Source organism: Crotalus tigris, unplaced genomic scaffold (assembly GCF_016545835.1).
Source record: "Crotalus tigris isolate CLP2741 ecotype Arizona unplaced genomic scaffold, ASM1654583v1 scf7180000024286.1529876, whole genome shotgun sequence".
Lineage (NCBI taxonomy): Eukaryota > Metazoa > Chordata > Lepidosauria > Squamata > Viperidae > Crotalus > Crotalus tigris.
The window spans coordinates 955,855-973,530 of record NW_024100459.1 but is presented as its reverse complement, the minus strand read 5'-3'; the positions used below and the strand labels follow the sequence as shown (position 1 = coordinate 973,530).

General features: G+C 38.7%; 1 protein-coding gene across 3 annotated transcripts; it reads left to right on the top strand.

The window, feature by feature from the left end:
* The first annotated feature begins 519 nt into the window (after window positions 1-519).
* Window positions 520-17,676, top strand: LOC120299284 (carbohydrate sulfotransferase 9-like). Of its 3 annotated transcripts, XM_039323928.1 has the most exons (4): window positions 558-613; window positions 4,658-4,723; window positions 7,217-7,334; window positions 16,726-17,676. In XM_039323928.1, the coding sequence occupies exons 3-4, from the start codon at window positions 7,241-7,243 to the stop codon at window positions 17,556-17,558; spliced, it is 927 nt and encodes a 308-aa protein (XP_039179862.1). In that variant the 5' UTR covers window positions 558-613; window positions 4,658-4,723; window positions 7,217-7,240; the 3' UTR covers window positions 17,559-17,676. The 3 variants fall into 3 exon arrangements, with proteins under 3 accessions (XP_039179865.1, XP_039179862.1, XP_039179866.1); XM_039323931.1 differs by lacking the exon at window positions 4,658-4,723 and having other exon boundaries at window positions 520-613; XM_039323932.1 differs by lacking the exons at window positions 558-613; window positions 4,658-4,723 and having other exon boundaries at window positions 7,127-7,334.

Below are 17,676 nucleotides of genomic sequence, written 5' to 3'. Positions count from 1 at the left end.
GTTCTATTGTTTTCCAACAGATAATCAGGAATTCTTGAATCTGTAAACTATTTATCAATACTGAAATTCCTATTATCAAAAATGGAAGCAGTTAAGACTGTCTTTAAAATGGATGATATTAGTGTTAATTATATTATATTCTCCTTTTCTTACCTCATGCTTTAGTTCCTTTGGTTTATTATTCATTACTTCTTTTCTCATCTATGTCTAATGTTGCTTACCCCCAACAATGTTTGAAGTATGCAAATGTGTCTGCACAGTCACAAAAATGCACAGAACTTGCAGGAAGAATAAATTGGTGATTGAATTAGCAATATGATTGCCAATGAACATGTATTTTGGGAAAAAACATATGCTACAGAGAAGTTGGTCTCATTTGCATAAGGTTGAATTGTCGTAACTCCTCCTTTTTATGTATTGTACATTTGTACACACCCAGGTACTTCAGTTCTAATACAAATAGTGGGAGAGAGAGATACTCTCTCAATGTGTGGTCATACCAGAAGGAAACTTTGAACTAGGGGATGATTCAGTGAAGAAGGAGAAGGAGAAGAAGGGGAAGGAGGAGAAGAAAGAGAAGGTTAGGTAATTGTGAAGCTGCTGTCCAAGTAAGGTAGTATTATTATCATGGGCTTGCCTCAAAGTAAAATTTGATCGCTGCTTGTGATTTGATCACAAAACGTTAATATTTCTTAATGATCCAGATAGATCAAAGGGTGTTAATTAGTGAAAGATATTCATGATGTAGTTTGTTTTGGAAGGCAATACCTCTCCAAGGTGCAGGTAATCACATTCTAGCGATCCCTTACGAGACAACTGGTCTGATGTTTGGCTCTAATTTTACTTCATTTGTTTATCTGCAAAAATCCAGATATTATTCTAGTAATTTTTTTTTCTTCAGAGAAAGCCAGACATTAGGAGGCTTAATCCTGGAATGTGTCAGAGATCACACATAATTGGATTACTGTAACCAATGAAAACCTTGCATTATAGGGGCTAGTGTGTATATGTGTTTCATCTCACTCACCGATGTATACAACTGCAGACTTCTCTACTGTTGGAGGTGGGCTTTATCCTCTTCTGCAGTTGGTGAGCATTTGAGTCCACCATTGATTATTGTGGCAACCTTGTGTTAATATGGAAATACATGAGTCAACCTCTCCTTTTACTGCTGTAATGCCACCTAATCCCAAAAGAAACATAAACTTAGTATAGTACATTGTAAGCTAAACTTGTTAGAGCTTCAAACTTTTAAGCTGAAAGGCTGGAAGAGTTACATAATTAAAATGGAGGGAAGGTGCTTCTGCTGAGGCTGCTTAAGTTCTTTATCAAATAACCAATGATGAAAGCAGAATCTCTAACAATTTAAAATATTCTGAAGTGGGTGTGGATATGAGATTATGAGTTGAAGATGTACCTAGGAAGGGAAGCTAGTGATGACCATGGCTGATCCTAATTCTCAGGGTCACATGTCAACAAGTTCAGTGTCAGGAGAAGGAAAATGTTTTATAATGTTTTATAAGAGCAGTTGCTTTTTCATACAATTCAAGTATTCTATTGAATACAATTCCATTAGATGAGCAAGCAGACATAGAAGTAGAAGCCATGGTTCCCATTTAGTTGAATAAGCAACCAGCAACTCCTGCCCCACTCCAAAGTAAATGATAAGGAATTACTCACTTTTTTTTTTTGAAAAATAAAATTATGTATAATAATTCTGATCCTGGAATCCACTGCAAATAACAAAAATAATTACAAAAATGATTGGAAGCCAATAACCATTTTAAGAAATCAATAAGTAAGTACAGAGATTGTTGTTGTTGTTGTTAATTGCGAAGTCGTGTCCGACCCATCGCGACCCCATGGACAACGTTCCTCCAGGTCTTCCTGTCCTCTACCATCTTCTGGAGTCCATTTAAATTCACACCTACTGCTTCAGTGACTCCATCCAGCCATCTCATTCTCTGTCGTCCCCTTCTTCTATTGCCCTCAATCTTTCCCAGCATTAGGCTCTTCTCCAGTGAATCCTTCCTTCTCATTAGGTGGCCAAAGTACTTGAGTTTCAACTTCAGGATCTGGCCTTCTAAAGAGCAGTCGGGGTTGATCTCTTCTAGGACTGACCGGTTTGAACGCCTTGCAGTCCAAGGGACTCGCAGGAGTCTTCTCCAGCACCATAGTTCAAAGGCCTCAATTCTTTGCGCTCAGCCTTTCTTATGGTCCAACTTTCACAGCCATACATTGCAACTGGGAAAACCATGGCCTGGACTATACGCACTTTTGTTGGCAGGGTGATGTCTCTGCTTTTTAGTATGCTGTCTAGATTTGCCATAGCTTTCCTCCCCAGGAGCAAGCGTCTTTTAATTTCTTGGCTGCAGTCCCCATCTGAGGTGATCTTTGAGCCCAGAAAAATAAAATCTGTCACTACCTCCATTTCTTCCCCATCTATTTGCCAGGAATTGAGAGGGCCGGATGCCATGATTTTGGTTTTCTTAATGTTGAGTTTCAAGCCAACTTTTGCACTCTCCTTCTTCACCCGCATCAAGAGGCTCTTTAGTTCCTCTTCACTTTCTGCCATTAGAGTGGTATCATCTGCATATCTTAGGTTGGTGATATTTCTCCCGGCAATCTTAATTCCAACTTTTGATTCATCTAGCCCTGCCTTTCTCATGATGTGCTCTGCATATAAGTTAAATAGGCAGGGCAACAGTATACAGCCTTGCCGGACTCCTTTTCCAATTTTGAACCAATCAGTGGTTCCGTGTCCAGTTCTCACTGTTGCTTCTTGACCCGCATATAGGTTTCTCAAGAGACAAATGAGATGGTCTGGTACTCCCATCTCTTTAAGAACTTGCCACAATTTGTTGTGATCCACACAATCAAAGGCTTTTGCATAGTCAATGAAGCAGAAGTAGATGTTTTTCTGGAACTCCCTAGCTTTCTCCATGATCCAGCGTATGTTGGCAATTTGATCTCTAGTTCCTCTGCCTCTTCGAAATCCTGCCTGTACTTCTGGTAGTTCTCGATCCACATACTGCTGGAGTCTAGCTTGTAGGATTTTAAGCATAACTTTACTAGCATGTGAAATGAGTGCAATGGTGCGATAGTTTGAACATTCTTTGGCATTGCCTTTCTTTGGAATTGGAATGTAAACTGACCTTTTCCAATCCTGTGGCCACTGTTGAGTTTTCCAAATTTGCTGGCAAATTGAGTGTAGCACTTTTACTGCATCGTCTTTTAAGATTTTGAATAGCTCAGCTGGAATACTGTCACCTCCACTAGCTTTGTTGTTGCTCAGATTTTCTAAGGCCCATTTCACTTCACATTCTAGGATGTCTGGTTCGAGGTCAATGACCATCTCATTGTGGTTATCTGGGATGTTAAGCTCATTCTTGTATAGTTCTTCTGTGTAGTTTTGCCATCTCTTCTTAATCTCTTCTGCCTCTGTTAGGTCTCTGCCATTTTGGTCCTTTATCATGCCCATCTTTGCATGAAACGTTCCCTTCATATCTCCAATTTTCTTGAAGAGATCTCTGGTCCTCCCTATTCTGTTGTTTTCTTCTATTTCTTTGCACTGTTCATTTAAGAAGGCATTCTTATCTCTTCTAGCTACTCTCTGGAATTCTGCATTCAATTGGGTGTATCTTTCTCTTTCTCCTTTGCCTTTCGCTTCCCTTCTTTCCTCAGCTATTTGCAAAGCTTCCTCAGACAGCCATTTTGCTTTCTTGCATTTCTTTTTCTTTGGGATGGTTTTAGTTGCTACCTCTTGTACAATGTTGTGAACTTCCATCCATAGTTCTTCAGGCATTCTGTCTATCAGATCCAGTTCCTTAAATCTATTTGTCACCTCTACTGTATATTCATCAGGAATATGATTTAGTTCATACCTGAGTGGCCTAGTGCTTTTCCCTACTTTTTTCAATTTAAGCCTAAATTTTGCAACAAGAAGCTCATGATCTGAGCCACAGTCAGCTCCTGGTCTTGTTTTTACTGACTGTATAGAGCTTCTCTATCTTTGGCTGCAGAACACATAGTCAATCTGATTTCTATGTTGACCATCTGGTGATGTCCATGTGTAGGGCCGTCTCTTGGGTTGTTGGAAAAGAGTGTTTGTTATGACCATCGTGTTCTCTTGACAAAATTCTATTAGCCTGTGCCCTGCTTGTTATAATAACTTGCCTGTTATAATAACTTGTTATAATAACTTGCCTGTTATTCCGGTTATCTTTTGGCTTCCTACCTTAGCATTCCAATCCCCCATGATGAGATTGACTGAAGGTCAAATTAAAATAGTCTCAACGTGTCAAGACATGTTGATTTTGGCTCAGCAAGCTGTGTGAACCCAACCAATCATGGTCTATTAAATAAATTATGATTTAAAGTATTTAAATCATCAAATGCTTTAATAATGCAACATGTCAATCCATTGATTCTCATGAAGTCTTATCCTTTTTAATACCATTTGCCTTTTGCACTCCTTTGGATAAATTTTAGAGACTTAATAAAGCCTAACTATCCTCGATGTTTTTTTTTCTTTCTTGAATCTCTCTTCCTCAGCTACAGGTTATTTTTCCACTTCCTGGAATATAGACACTCCCTGGTAATACTATCTTAATCCTTCTTTCAATAAATCTTGACTTTTTTCTGCATTTCATTTCAGAGTTCCTTTTCCCCTTATATCTTAAAAGTTACCATAAAACAGCCAATATAAAGGTGCATAAAACCGGTAGGTTCCTCAATTCAACCCTTGCTCTAAGATTTTTTTATAATTCTCTCTCTCTTTCTGAACCACATAGATAACTTTTTAATTATATTTCTCTCCCTGCCCTTTTTTGGGGGAGAGATAGGTGGGGAAGGGACGGTTTTGATTTTTTTATCCTAATAATCTCTTGGGGGCTTCTCTGACATGCATACAAGACTTCTTTTGATATTTTATTGAGAGAATGAAATTTCCTGCAGTCTGGCTGCAGAAAAGCATCTTTGCAAAGGGAAACACTTTTCCTTGGCCATAAGTGAAGACAACCTTGTGCCCTGCCAGGTATTGTGGAACTGCAGCTCCCACATCCCTCCTTACTAATAACAGTGGCTGGAGATACTAGCCTCAAATTTAAGATGTATTTTTTGCAATACTGTATTTGTATCATGTGTATATTATCAGATTCTGAGAGCCCAATGCAAGCTAGATATTATTTTTTTTCTTTTGTACAGGCTATATTTACACATTCCTTTTCTTTCTGTTTGTTTGTTTGCTTACCTTCTTGTATGAATTCAGCCACTTTTTATTTCATTGTACTTATTCATTTTTGGTTAGATATATATCTTCCCTTTATTTTAGGAGCTCAAGGTGGCCTACATAGAATCTTGTCCAATTCTTCCCCACTGTAACCTTATATGAGAAAGTCTGGGGAAGCTAGGAGTAATGAACCATCACCTTCAACTATATATGCTCCCAATCAGTATCAGATTGATTATCTACAAAAGTTTATGAATAGTAGAAATTATCAAAGGGCTTTGTAATGGAGTTATCATCAGTTAGCCTTGAGTTATCCTCCTGATTTTCCAATCATTGTCTTTTCTCTTTTCTCAATTTATATGCGGTTATCTTTCTCATTTATTTGTGAACTCAATGTGTCTTTCTTTCTCATTATTCAGTTTTATTTCTATTTCTTGGGCAGTCAACATAGATAGTTGCTGGCAAAGTAACTTAATTTAATGTAAAAGTTTAGAGTCTGTTGGTGCCTTCTGTAACTCAGTTTCTTTTTTTAAGTTCATCAAATATCCTTCACATATTTTCTTGACGTTTATTTTCCAAATGGTTATATTGAATGAAATAGCCTTTCATCACAGCTTTACTCACTTCCCAAACAGTCATTAAGCTCATACCTTTACCCAAATTATTATTAAAATATTTTAGTTTTTCTTTACAGTCCTTTAGAACCTTTTTCTGTAAGATAGTTTCATTCAATCTCCATCTATAATGTAAAAGTCTTTTTTTAAGTATCAAAAGAACTGGGTTGCGAGCAGAAAAGGTTTTAGACAAAATGTCCACTTTTGACATTTTGTTAGCTAAACTTTCAGAAATCCATATCATATCTATTCTTGAAAATGATTTGTCATTCTGAATAAAAAGCATATACTCTATTCTGTCCATTTTTATGCCTCCAAAAGTCAAACAATGCTAAATTAATTAATTAATTCAAAGAAGACTTTCAGTAATTTTCCTTGGGAAGGTTTTAATTGATATTCTGTCAAAAGTGTGAAAGATCACTTCATTCCAATTAAAGAGATTGTTTTTGCTGTATGTAATTAATATTTACTATTCTTATACAAGTAAAATACTGAGATTATACTTCTACTATGTAATTTACTAGGCGGGAAAAATTTGCTTTTTCTTTCCCTTTCCCTCACCCTTTTCCCTTCCGCTTTTCCCTTTACCTCCTTTTTCCATTTTCTTTATTTTTATTTGTATTTTATATTTAAAAATTTAATAAAAATCATTACATAAATAAAATTTAGGAGTAGTAAAAAGAATAAATAACATGGATAATTTTATAATAAGAGGAAACTTAAATATTGATCCAAACTGAAACTATACTAGAACCAAATGATTTTATAAATCAATATTTTTTTCTAATCCAAAACATTTTTACAGAATAAAAAAGATTGAAAATGTTTTCATCAAAATGATGTTTCAAGTTTGGAAAAGTAAATACATAGCTTAAATGATGCTTCTCTTTTAATAACATATGTAGATTAGGATCATCATTATGGTTTGGCTAAAATGAAAATTTTGACAAAATACAATCTTTATAGTCCCAAAGATGCTCTTTTCAAACTATAATGCTTTGTCCAGAGGCAACATGGGGGATAGATGGGATCAAGGGAGTATTTGTGTATTAAAATCCATATTCTCTCTATCACTTTTTCAGAGGACTATTATGCAAAGTAAATAGGCTGCCTGTCCCTTTTGTACCACATTAGAGCTTTTAGCTATAGGAAGTGTGATAGCTTTACATATCGGATGTGACTATAGGTTTATGATTTTCATGCTGGAGGGAGAAGGAGAGGACCTGATTTCGCAGATGGATCATGTGTTGGATCAAAGTGGCATGATCTTCAGCTAATGGAACTAACAAGTGGTTGATGGGGATCAGTTTACTTATACTCTTGAGATGCAATGCTCTGATCCAGATTTCATTTTTCTTGTTCCTCCTAACAGCATTTGGCCTGTTAGGAAACCATAATGACTCACCTGCTTGAAAAGTTGTTCATGTTTCTCCTGCTGGGTGTACTGCTTGGATTATTTTTTCCTATTCAATGGCACACAAAAATAACAGGTAAGACAGTGGATCATGAATTAACTGAATTCCAGTATGTGGGGTCAATCATGTTTGTGTTCCACTAAGTAAACATAAAAAAGTAGGTGAATATGATACACAAGTGGGACTCTGTTAACATTACACTCAGAGACAGAATAAGGAAATAAGAATAAAAAGAAAAGAAAAGGATGGGAAACAAATGTGTTAAAATCAATGTCAAAACACATTCAGAAACAATGAGTCTTGTAGTTCTGGGTTGATAGATGATAAGACCACAGAACATACTATGGATTCTGCTGCTCCTCATGTAGTTTTGAATAGCAAATTATGTGAAAACTAAAGAAGCATTTACTCACAGACCTAATCATTGGTTTACAGATCTCACAAACAGAAGTATTAGCAGCCATATATACTTTCCTAAATTTGCAATGACCAATAGGCGTGCCATCCTCTCAACTCTAAACCTGATGCCTGTTCTCCTTGAAATATACACATGCCCTTAAAACTTTCACAACTTCTTTCTAAAACAAACATTAAAGATTACAATAAATGACTAGACAAAAGAAAAAAAGAAAATAATAAAAGGCACTGTGGAAGGGGAAAAAAGCCTCAGTAAACAAACAGGTTACAATTGTCATTAAGATTTTAAAAAAATCATTATTTCAATGATTCTTAAACATATAAAATTAATCATATCATTCTGAGAAATAATTTCAAGGCAAAAAAATATATACGAAAAGAAAACCCTTAAAAATAGTAAGCAAAAACAATATTAAATTCTAGATTCCCTCCCAATATACCCAGCTGGTGATTTCATCAAATTATTTATAAACATTGAAATAGCTTTTGGTTTCTATCTTGACATCAACTATTTTCCCCTTGAAAACCATATTCTAAATATTTGAGTTGGCCTTGTTATATGACTTGGAATATATAAAGAAGCAATTCTTGCTTACATTTAGTCAAACATCTATTCTGGATGCTTACTGCTGATTTTGGCATTTATTTATTAAATTTATATAGCTGCCCTTCTCAGGAAGACTGATTCTGGGTGATCTTACCATAGCGTAACTCTGTGCGGCTTACAATTACATTAAAGCACAAAAAGTTAAAATCAAACCTTACAATCCAAGACACATGAAGAGGGTAGGGGTAGTTTCCTATCCAGATGCAGGATTTTTCATTTCCATCTTGTTCACTGGAATTCATTGCTCCAGGCTGTCTGGAGCTTTCTGAAATTTCCCTCATTCATCCAAAGCATTAATTGCCCCTCCCCCAGCTTTATGACATCTGCATGACGTCTGCAAACTTTTAAAAGTATCATTTCAGGTCTCTCATTCAAATAATTGATAATAAAAGTGAAATAAGAGAAGAGCCAAGTCACAGCTCTGTAGCCTTCTATTCAATGTGTAGGGAATGAAGGAGGCTTGAAGAAACCTGAAAAAGCCATACAAGTGTGGGAGGGAGTGAACCTGGGTGTCATGGTTCCGATAGAATAGATGAAACCGATCAAAAGAACTTCAAGGCAAAGATTTCTCCCTCAAAGAACATTTTATTTTGGAAACAAAGTATCGGCACTTACATAGTTGAACCCAAGACTAAAAATCCCTCCCTCAGGCTATAAAGTAACAAGTTGTAATTCCCACCCCAAATTGCTGTCATAAATCACATTCTCCTATGACTTCAAAACACAGGCTCTTGTCCCAGCTTTACAGCCTGCCAAAACTCTTATCAGCCTTAACCTTGATTCTCATACAGATGCATAGTTATGGCTAGCTAAGAACTTCAGCACCCCTTCTCCCCCTCAGCTATCTCTCTAAACTAAAAGTGGCAATGGATACGAAATGAAAAAAATGGTTCCTGTTCAAGTGTCACAACGCTGACATTCAGTCCCCCCTTAAAAGAAAAGAGAAATCCTGCAAATCAAACAAAAGCAAAAGTTAGTAATTCCCTCTTGGTTTGTTCGGAAGTTTATCATAAAATTTACAGCCTTTACATCAGTACACTTCACCCAGGTAGCTTCTGACAATGGATACCCTTTCCATTGAACTAAATATTGCAATTTCCCTTTATACAATCTAGCATCAAGGATATGCTTCACTTTGTAATGAGTCTCCCCAGCTACCACAAGGGGACCAGGTGCTTTTTTTGGGAGGGAGTCTTAGAGTAGAATCTCTGAAAGGCTTCAACAAACTACAGTGGAATACAGGCTGGATCTTTCCTAAAAGTCGAGGGAGTTTTAGTTCCACAGTCACTGGGCTTAAAATCTGCACTATGGGAAAAGGTCCCAGGTATTTTGGCCCCAATTTCTTTCTAGGTAATTTGAGTCTTAAGTATTTTGTAGAAAGGTGAACCTTCTTCCCGACACGAAATGGCTTTTGAGGTGCTCTTTTCTTATCCGCTTGTTTTTTGTTAAGACTCTGAGGCTTTCTTCAAAGCTTTCTTTGCATTGTCCCACACCTCTTTCCAAGCAGACACCCATTGATTTAAAATCTGAGAGGCAGCTGGTTCCTGGGGGTATTCAGGCATCGGGATGAAATCCTCCCTGTGGCTATTTTAAAGGCATAAATCCGGTACTGCTGTGTATAGTGTTGTTATAAACCACTTCAGCAAAACGGAGATCAGTCCAATTTGTCTGTTGGTAATCCACATAGCATCTAAGATATTGCTCCACCATTGCATTTGCTTTTTCAGCTACCCCATTCATAGACAGTTGAAAGCCGATGGCAATCTTTGCATGGAACCAATTAATTTTACAAAGTGCCTCCAGAAGCTGGCCACAAACTGCACCCCCTGTTGGAAATTATTAGCTTTGGCGCACCGTGTAGTCTGTAAATAGTCCTTGCAGATTGGTGACTCTGGGGAGTTATCTGAGAAATAACTTGAGGTGGAGGCATAACAGAGTCTATGACTTGCTCACATTGGCTTTGTATTGGGGCAATCTGGAATGGGCATCAGCTAAGAAATTCTTTCCATCCAGAGAACATTTCAGGGTGAAATTAAAACAATTAAAATATTGTGCCCAGTGCACTTGTTTAGGTGACAGTTTACGGGGAGTTTTCAGTGCCTCTAAATTTTTGTGATCAGTCCATACGTCTAAAGGCACCTTGCTCCCTTCTAATAACGCCACATTAGCAAAGCTCATCTAGTAGAAAAAGCTTCTTTCTCCCAAATTGCCCACCTCCTTTCTGTGTCGGTGAATTTTTTTTGAAGTGTAAGCACAAGGCTGTAAAACTCCCTCACGATTCTTTTGCAGGAGTACTGCCCTCAAAGCTACATTGTAGCATCAGCTTGAATTACAAATTGTTCCTCTTGGTGTGTTTTAGAATTGGTTCAGCAGCGAACAATCTTTTTAAATTCTCAAAAGCAGTTTTGCATTCCAACGACCAGTGCAGGGGCTGTCCTGGACACGGTTTTACCCTATCCCTACCAGTTTTTAATAGTTCTGTTAGGGGCAAAGCAATCTCAGCAAATGAAGGAATGAACCAACGGTAAAAATTAGCAAATCCCAGGAAACTCTGGAGTTGTTCCTGCATATTTGGGGGCTGCCATTCTAGAACAGCCTTCACTTTAGCTGGATCCATTTCGATGCCTTCACTAGAAATTCTATAGCCCAAATAATCCATATGTGTCTGATGGAATTCGTATTTAGAAAGTTTGGCATAGAGTTTAACATTCAGCAGTTTTTTCAAAACTTCTCACACTACACCTATATGCTCTGCCATAGTCTCTGTATAGATTAAGATGTCATCAAGATACACCAAAACCCCTTTGTATAAATGATTGTGTAGGACCTGGTTAATCAACTGCATGGACACAGTAGGTGTCCGTGTAATCCAAAAGGCATGACCTTAAACTGATAGTTACCCAGAGAGCTGTTGTAAGCTGTTTTCCATTCATCGCCTTCTCTAATTCTCACATGATAGTACACCTCTCTCAGGTCTAATTTGGTAAAGATTCTCCCCTTCACCAGATGAGTTAACAAGACTTTCATTAAGGGAAGGGGGTACATATTTTCCACACTCACCCTGTTAAGGCTCTTAAAATCCATGCAGAGCCTAAGCAACCCATCTTTTTTCTCTTTAAATAGCACCGGGGCCACTATCTTGGATTTGGCAGGCTTGATGAAACCTCTGGCTAAATTCTTGTCAATATACTGCCATAATTCTTCCACTTCGAGGACATACATCTTCATGACATACATCTTTGGCTTTGGTAACTTGGCCCCTGGCAGAATTTCAATGGCACAGTCATTTGTTCTGTGGGGAGGCAGGATATCGCATTCTGCCTCACTAAACACTTCTGCTAAGTCCCAGTATTTGCTGGGAACGAGAGGCACTCCTGGCAGGGGAATTGTCGCTATCTTTATTGATTCAGATGGCGGGTTCGCTTCTTTGCTAATGTCATGGGAGGAGCTGGGAGGTGAGGGTCCTATGGATAACCTCAAAGTTCTCATTCCGTTCTCCCATCATATAAAAGGTTTCCACTTGTCTAACCAAGCTAGCCCTAGAATCACTGCTTAAGTCATTTTTGGACCCACTGCGAATAGAATGAATTCCCAATGTTCATCTACTTCTAGCCGCATTGGCTCCATTAGGTGGGTAATTAAGGTTCCTCCCATTAAAGATCCATCTGCCTGTTCAAATTTCATGGGGTTGGAGAGTTGCCTCACTCTGATGCCTAATTTTAGGACAATTGGAAGGCTGATTAGGCAGTGTGAACACCCTGCGTCTACCAACACTTGCAAGTCCATTTGGGCTCCTGTCTTAGGAACTATAAGCTTGGCAGAGAGGGAAAAAGGTGGAACAGGCTGACTCACTATCTGGTCATTCTCTCCCTCGTCATCGCTGTCATATGAAGCAGGTGTGATGGCAGCTATATCTGGGGTCTCGACCTTCTCTTGAGTAGGTGAGGTGACTTGGGTAGCTTCCGACACTGGGATTGCTGCCTGCACTAAGGAAAAGCACCTGCAGCCAGGCAGAAATACTTCCCACCCCACTTTCCAAGGCACAGCACAGCTCATGAGTTTTTTCCACAAAGGCCAAAACCCTAAGAGATGGGCTCATGAATGTATGTGTGCCTTTATGTATTCATTCATAAGTTTACTTTCAAACATCCATGTTGGGGTTCCAGCTGGCTGGCTAATAGACCCACACCCTGGCACTTTCAAGGTTGTGCAGATGTCTGTAAGCAGCCTCACCCAACCTGGGCCCTTGCTTGCAAAAATAAACACCAGGAATGCCTGTTAGTGTGTAGGAGAAGAGTAGATAAGAACACAGCAATCAGATGAGAAGTAGGAGGCAATGTTTGGAAACTGATAACTATCACGGGTGGGTTATCAATCATTTGCCAAACCATAAGCTACAATAAGTGGCATATCCTGGTGGGATTCTTGCCTGGAGTTTGGATTGGGAACTTAACTGGAGTGCTCTTAAGCAATAACGCTTAAGAGCAGAGCTTGGAGCTTGACCTGGAGCTTGGCAGAAACCAGAAAAGAGGCAACCACACTGACGCAGCACCTCATCGCAACTAGTACAAGAACTTTTAGAAGGAGACAAAGGTTGTATGCCACTTAACAGACTTTGAGACTTTTGTTTGAAGAGTATAAAGGGCTGTGTATTAAAGATGCACTTATATGACAGTATCAATTTGTAAAGCCTAGAAGGGTGAAGATAACCCATAGTAATATCCTGTAATTGAAGAAGGTGTGTGCTGCAATAAAGCACTGTGTATAGATCTGCTACACTGGGGTGTGTTCAGTCTCAGAAAAGCAAAGAACCCTCACAAACTGGAATGTTTGGAAAATCTCCATGATTTCATTTCTGTTTCAGAGGAAATAGAATAGAATAGAATAGAATAGAATAGAATAGAATAGAATTCTTCATTGGCCAAGTGTGATTGGACATTCAAGGAATTTGTCTTCAGTGTATAGCTTTCAGTGCCTAAACAAGCAATAAGTGATTAAGCATGATCATAGTCATCGTAAAAATACATTCATCATATATCGTAAGATACAACACTTAGTGATACTCACAGAATGCTAAAATAAGCAATCAACATAAATCATACTAGGATACTAAATAAAACAATATAAATCATAAGATACAAGCAACAAAGTTATAGTCATAAATAGATTAGGACAGTGGTGGCGAACCTATGGCACGGGTGCCAGAGGGGGCACTCAGAGCCCTCTCTGTGAGCACGCACGCCGTTGTCCCGGTCCTAGGCCTTCAGTTGGGTTTTATAAACCCTTTTTGTTTTAGGCCTCTGCTGCCGTGTGCAAAAAAAAAAAAAGGTACAATCAGTAAATTTCAACTTCTCGCGGAAAAAAAAAGATCTTGCAAAGTTGGAATTGATTGAACTTTTTAATCCCACCCAGCCTGCCATTATCACTGCAGCCACACCCACCCAATGGACCACGCCCACCCAGCACCCGACGATACATAAATGGGTTTTAGATTGCAGTTTGGGCACTCAGTCTCTAAAAGATTCGCCATCACTGGATTAGGAGATAGATAATAGGAAAGATGAGAAAAACAATAGTAATACAGCCTTACTAGATAGTTTGACAGTGTTGTGGGAATTAGTTGTTTGGTAGAGTGATGGTATGGGGAGGAAAACTGTCTTTGTGTCTAGTTGTGGCATGCAATGCCCTATAGCGTTGTTTTGAAGGTAGAAATTGAAATAATTTATGTCCAGGATGTGAAGGGCTGTATATATTTTCACAGCCCTCTTTCTAGCTTATGCAGTATACAGGTCCTTAACGAAAGGCAGGCTGGTAGCAATTATTTTTTCTGCAGTTCTAACTATCCGTTGAAGTCTGTGTCTGTCTTGTTTTGGTTGCAGTGCCAAACCAGACAGTTACAGAAGTGCAGATGACAGACTTAATAATTCCTCTGTAGAACTTTATCAGCATCTCCTTGGGCAGTCTGAGATTTCTGAGTTGGCGCAGGAAGAACATTCTTTGTTGTGCTTTTTTGATGACGTTTTTGATGTTAGGTGTCTATATTAAGTCTTGAGTTATTAAAGAATCTAGAAACTTGAAGTTCTCTACTGTTGATACTGTGTTGTCTAGTATTGTAAGAGGTGATAGTATAGGAAGGTTTCTCCTAAAATCTACTACATTTCTATAGTTTTGAGTGTGTTTAGTTCAAGATTGTTCTGGCCACATCACAAGGCTAGTTGTTCAACCTCCCATCTGTATGCAGATTCGTCATTGTCTCTAATGAGACCAATCACTGTTGTGTTGTCAGCAAATGTCATTACTTTAACAGTCATTGGTATATAGAGAGAAGACAGGTAGAAAGAACACACAGCCCTGGGCGACCCCTGTGCTAATTGTACAGGTATCTGATGTGATTTTGCCTAGCTTCACCTGCTGCTTCCTGTATGTTAGAAAGCTTATGATCCATTTACAGGTGTGGTCAGGTACGGCCAGCTGATTTAATTTAGTTAGAAGAATATCTGGAATGATGGTATTGAATGCCGAGCTACAAAAAGGACCCTTGGATAAGTCCTTGGAGATTCAAGGTGTTGTAGGATGTAGCGCAGAGCCATGTTAACAGGATCATCTGCCGATCTATTTGCTCAGTAGGCAAATTACAAGGGGTCTAAGAGTGGATCCGTGATAGTTTTCAGGAGGGCCAGCACTAACCTTTCAAAGATTTTCATAACTATGGATGTTAGAGCAACTGGTGTGTAGTCATTCAGTTCCTTGATGGAGGGTTTCTTCAGTACTGGGATGATAGTAGAGCATTTGAAGTAAGAAGGAACATAACACATCTCTAGTGATTTTTTTAAAAATGAGGGTAAAGATGGGGGCCATTTGGTCAGCACAAGCTTGCCTTCCATCCTTCCGGGGTAGGTAAAATGAGGACCCAGATTGTTGGGGGCAATGTAAATTTATTTATTTATTTATTTATTTACAGTATTTATATGCCGCCCAATCCCAAAGGACTCAGGGCGGCGTACAAAGTTAAAAACAATGATAAAACAGTAAAATAAAGCAGTCATACCACAGTCATACCGCGAGTCCGATCATATCCCGGCCCCCCCGGGGACATCAGCCCCAGGCCTGCCGGAACAGGAGGGTTTTAACAGCCTTCTTAAAGGCCGGCAGGGTGGGAGTTGTTCGAACCTCGGGGGGAAGTTGATTCCACCAGGTCGGAGCCACCACAGAAAAGGCCCTTCCCCGAGGGCCCGCCAGCTGATACTGTCTGGCCGACGGGACCCGAAGGAGGCCCACTCTATGGGACCTCACCGGTCTCTGGGAACTATGTGGCAGAATGCGGTCCTGTATATATATATATATACATTGCTTACTGGTGTACAACGCTTAGAGAGTGCTTGCATAAATCAATCAATCAATCAATCAATCAATCAATCTTGTCTGGGCCGGGTGCTTTTCCAGGCTTTTGTCTATGAAATGGATCTTGCACAATGTTTTCTGTAATTACCAGAGATGGGGGGCCCAGAGGGATGGGGTCAGTTGTAGGAGGATTGGCTATTGTTGATATATCTAAGACTGGGATGGTGGAAATAGGTGACAGTGGTTTCCTCTCAAACCTACAGTAAAACACATTCAGGTCATCTGCCAGTTGTCGATTTCCTTCAGCGTGGAAATGACGGTTGCTTAACCAGTGATATTTTTAAGAGTTTACCACATATTTGCTGGTTCATTTGTTGAGAACTGATTCCTTAGCTTTTCAGAGTAGTTTCTTTTTGCTGCTCTGATCTCCCTTGTTAATACATTTCTGGCCTGGTTGTTCAGCAAGCATTCTATCTCCTGTCCTGTAGGTTTCCTCTTTGTCACGATGCAGCTGCTTGAGTTTAGCTGTGAACCAAGGCTTGTCGTTACTGTATGTTCACAGGTTTTTGATTGGCACACATAGGTCTTCACAAAAACTAACATGTGAAGTTACAGTATCTGTGAGTTCATCCAAGTCTGCTGATTACAAACTTTCCAATCAGTGCAGTCAAGGCAAGCCTATAGCTTTAGCCTTGCCTCCTCAGTCCAAAACTTCACTGATTTAATTGTTGGTTTTATGGTTTTAAGCTTTGTCTATAAACAGGTACAAGGTGAATCATACAATGATCAAAGTGTCCCACAGCTGCTCATAATAAAAACAGATAAGCATCTTTTCATGTTGTGTAGCAGTGATCTAAAGTATTCTTGCCTCTAGTGATCCAATTGACATACTGAAAGTATTTTGGTAGCTCTTGGCTTAAATTAGCACTTAATCCTATAGCAATTACTTCCCACAACACTGTTCACCAGATATAATTAAAATATCGTGGAAATAAAATTCACTAAATTCCCATCCAAACATGGCATTCAGGATTGCAGATCTGATTTTTTTTAAGCTGTTACTTTTTAAAAACTGTCTCAACAAAGTCTGAATTTTTCTAGATCATAAAGAAGATTGGTTGAAAACACAAAACGATCGTAAAACCAACTTGGATTCCATCTGTCTGAGCAAGAATTTAAAAAAATTAAAAAGAAAACTGGATGTACACGTGGCTAGACAGCTCTTTGTGGATGAGAAGTACAAATTTATCTATTGTGAGGTGCCAAAAGTAGGCTGTTCTAACTGGAAGAAAATTGTTTTGCTACTCAGGCTCAACTTGAGTAGGGATGTCTTTGAAGTAAGCCAGGAAGAGATTCATAAAACAAACCTTCTAAAGCGGTTGAGTTCTTATCCATCTAAACAACAAGCAGAATTTTTGAACTCCTTCACCAAAGTGATGTTTACCAGGCATCCCCTAGAAAGACTGGTCTCAGCTTACAGAGACAAATTATTGCATGATGAACCTTACTATAGCATCACAGTGGCAAATAAGATTAAAGCCTTGTTTAGGACAGACAAAAACCTTACAGGGCCTGTGACTTTTCAAGAGTTTGTAAACTATGTTATAACAAGCAATGACAAACATCTGGATATACATTGGAAACCAATGTTCCAGTTGTGTGATCCCTGCAATATTCACTATGACATCTTGGGAAAATATGAGACGCTGCAGGAAGATGTCAATCATACTCTCAGCAGACTCAGAGTTCCAGAGATTGTCCGATATCCAGACAGTAAATTTTATGCACAAAGGACAAACAAGAACTTCACTACCCAATATCTAAAAAAACTGGACTGGAACCAAATACAGAAACTCATGAAACTTTATCAGATAGATTTCTCTTTATTTAATTACACTTTTACTGTTAAAATGGAAATGTCATTTTCAGGCTAAATCATACTTCTATTTTCTGGATACCTACCTTTGGGAGTAAGGCAAGAATTTGCTAGAAAAAAAATACATTTTCTGAGGTGACATGTATTTTAGAAAAAAATACATTTATATAGGCGGC

Coding starts and splice junctions, on each gene's coding strand:
- LOC120299284 (XM_039323931.1), top strand. CDS start 7,241: ATGACTCACCTGCTTGAAAAGTTGTTCATGTTTCTCCTGCTGGGTGTA. Junction 7,335..16,725: donor ATGGCACACAAAAATAACAG/GTAAGACAGTGG, acceptor GAATTTTTCTAG/ATCATAAAGAAGATTGGTTG.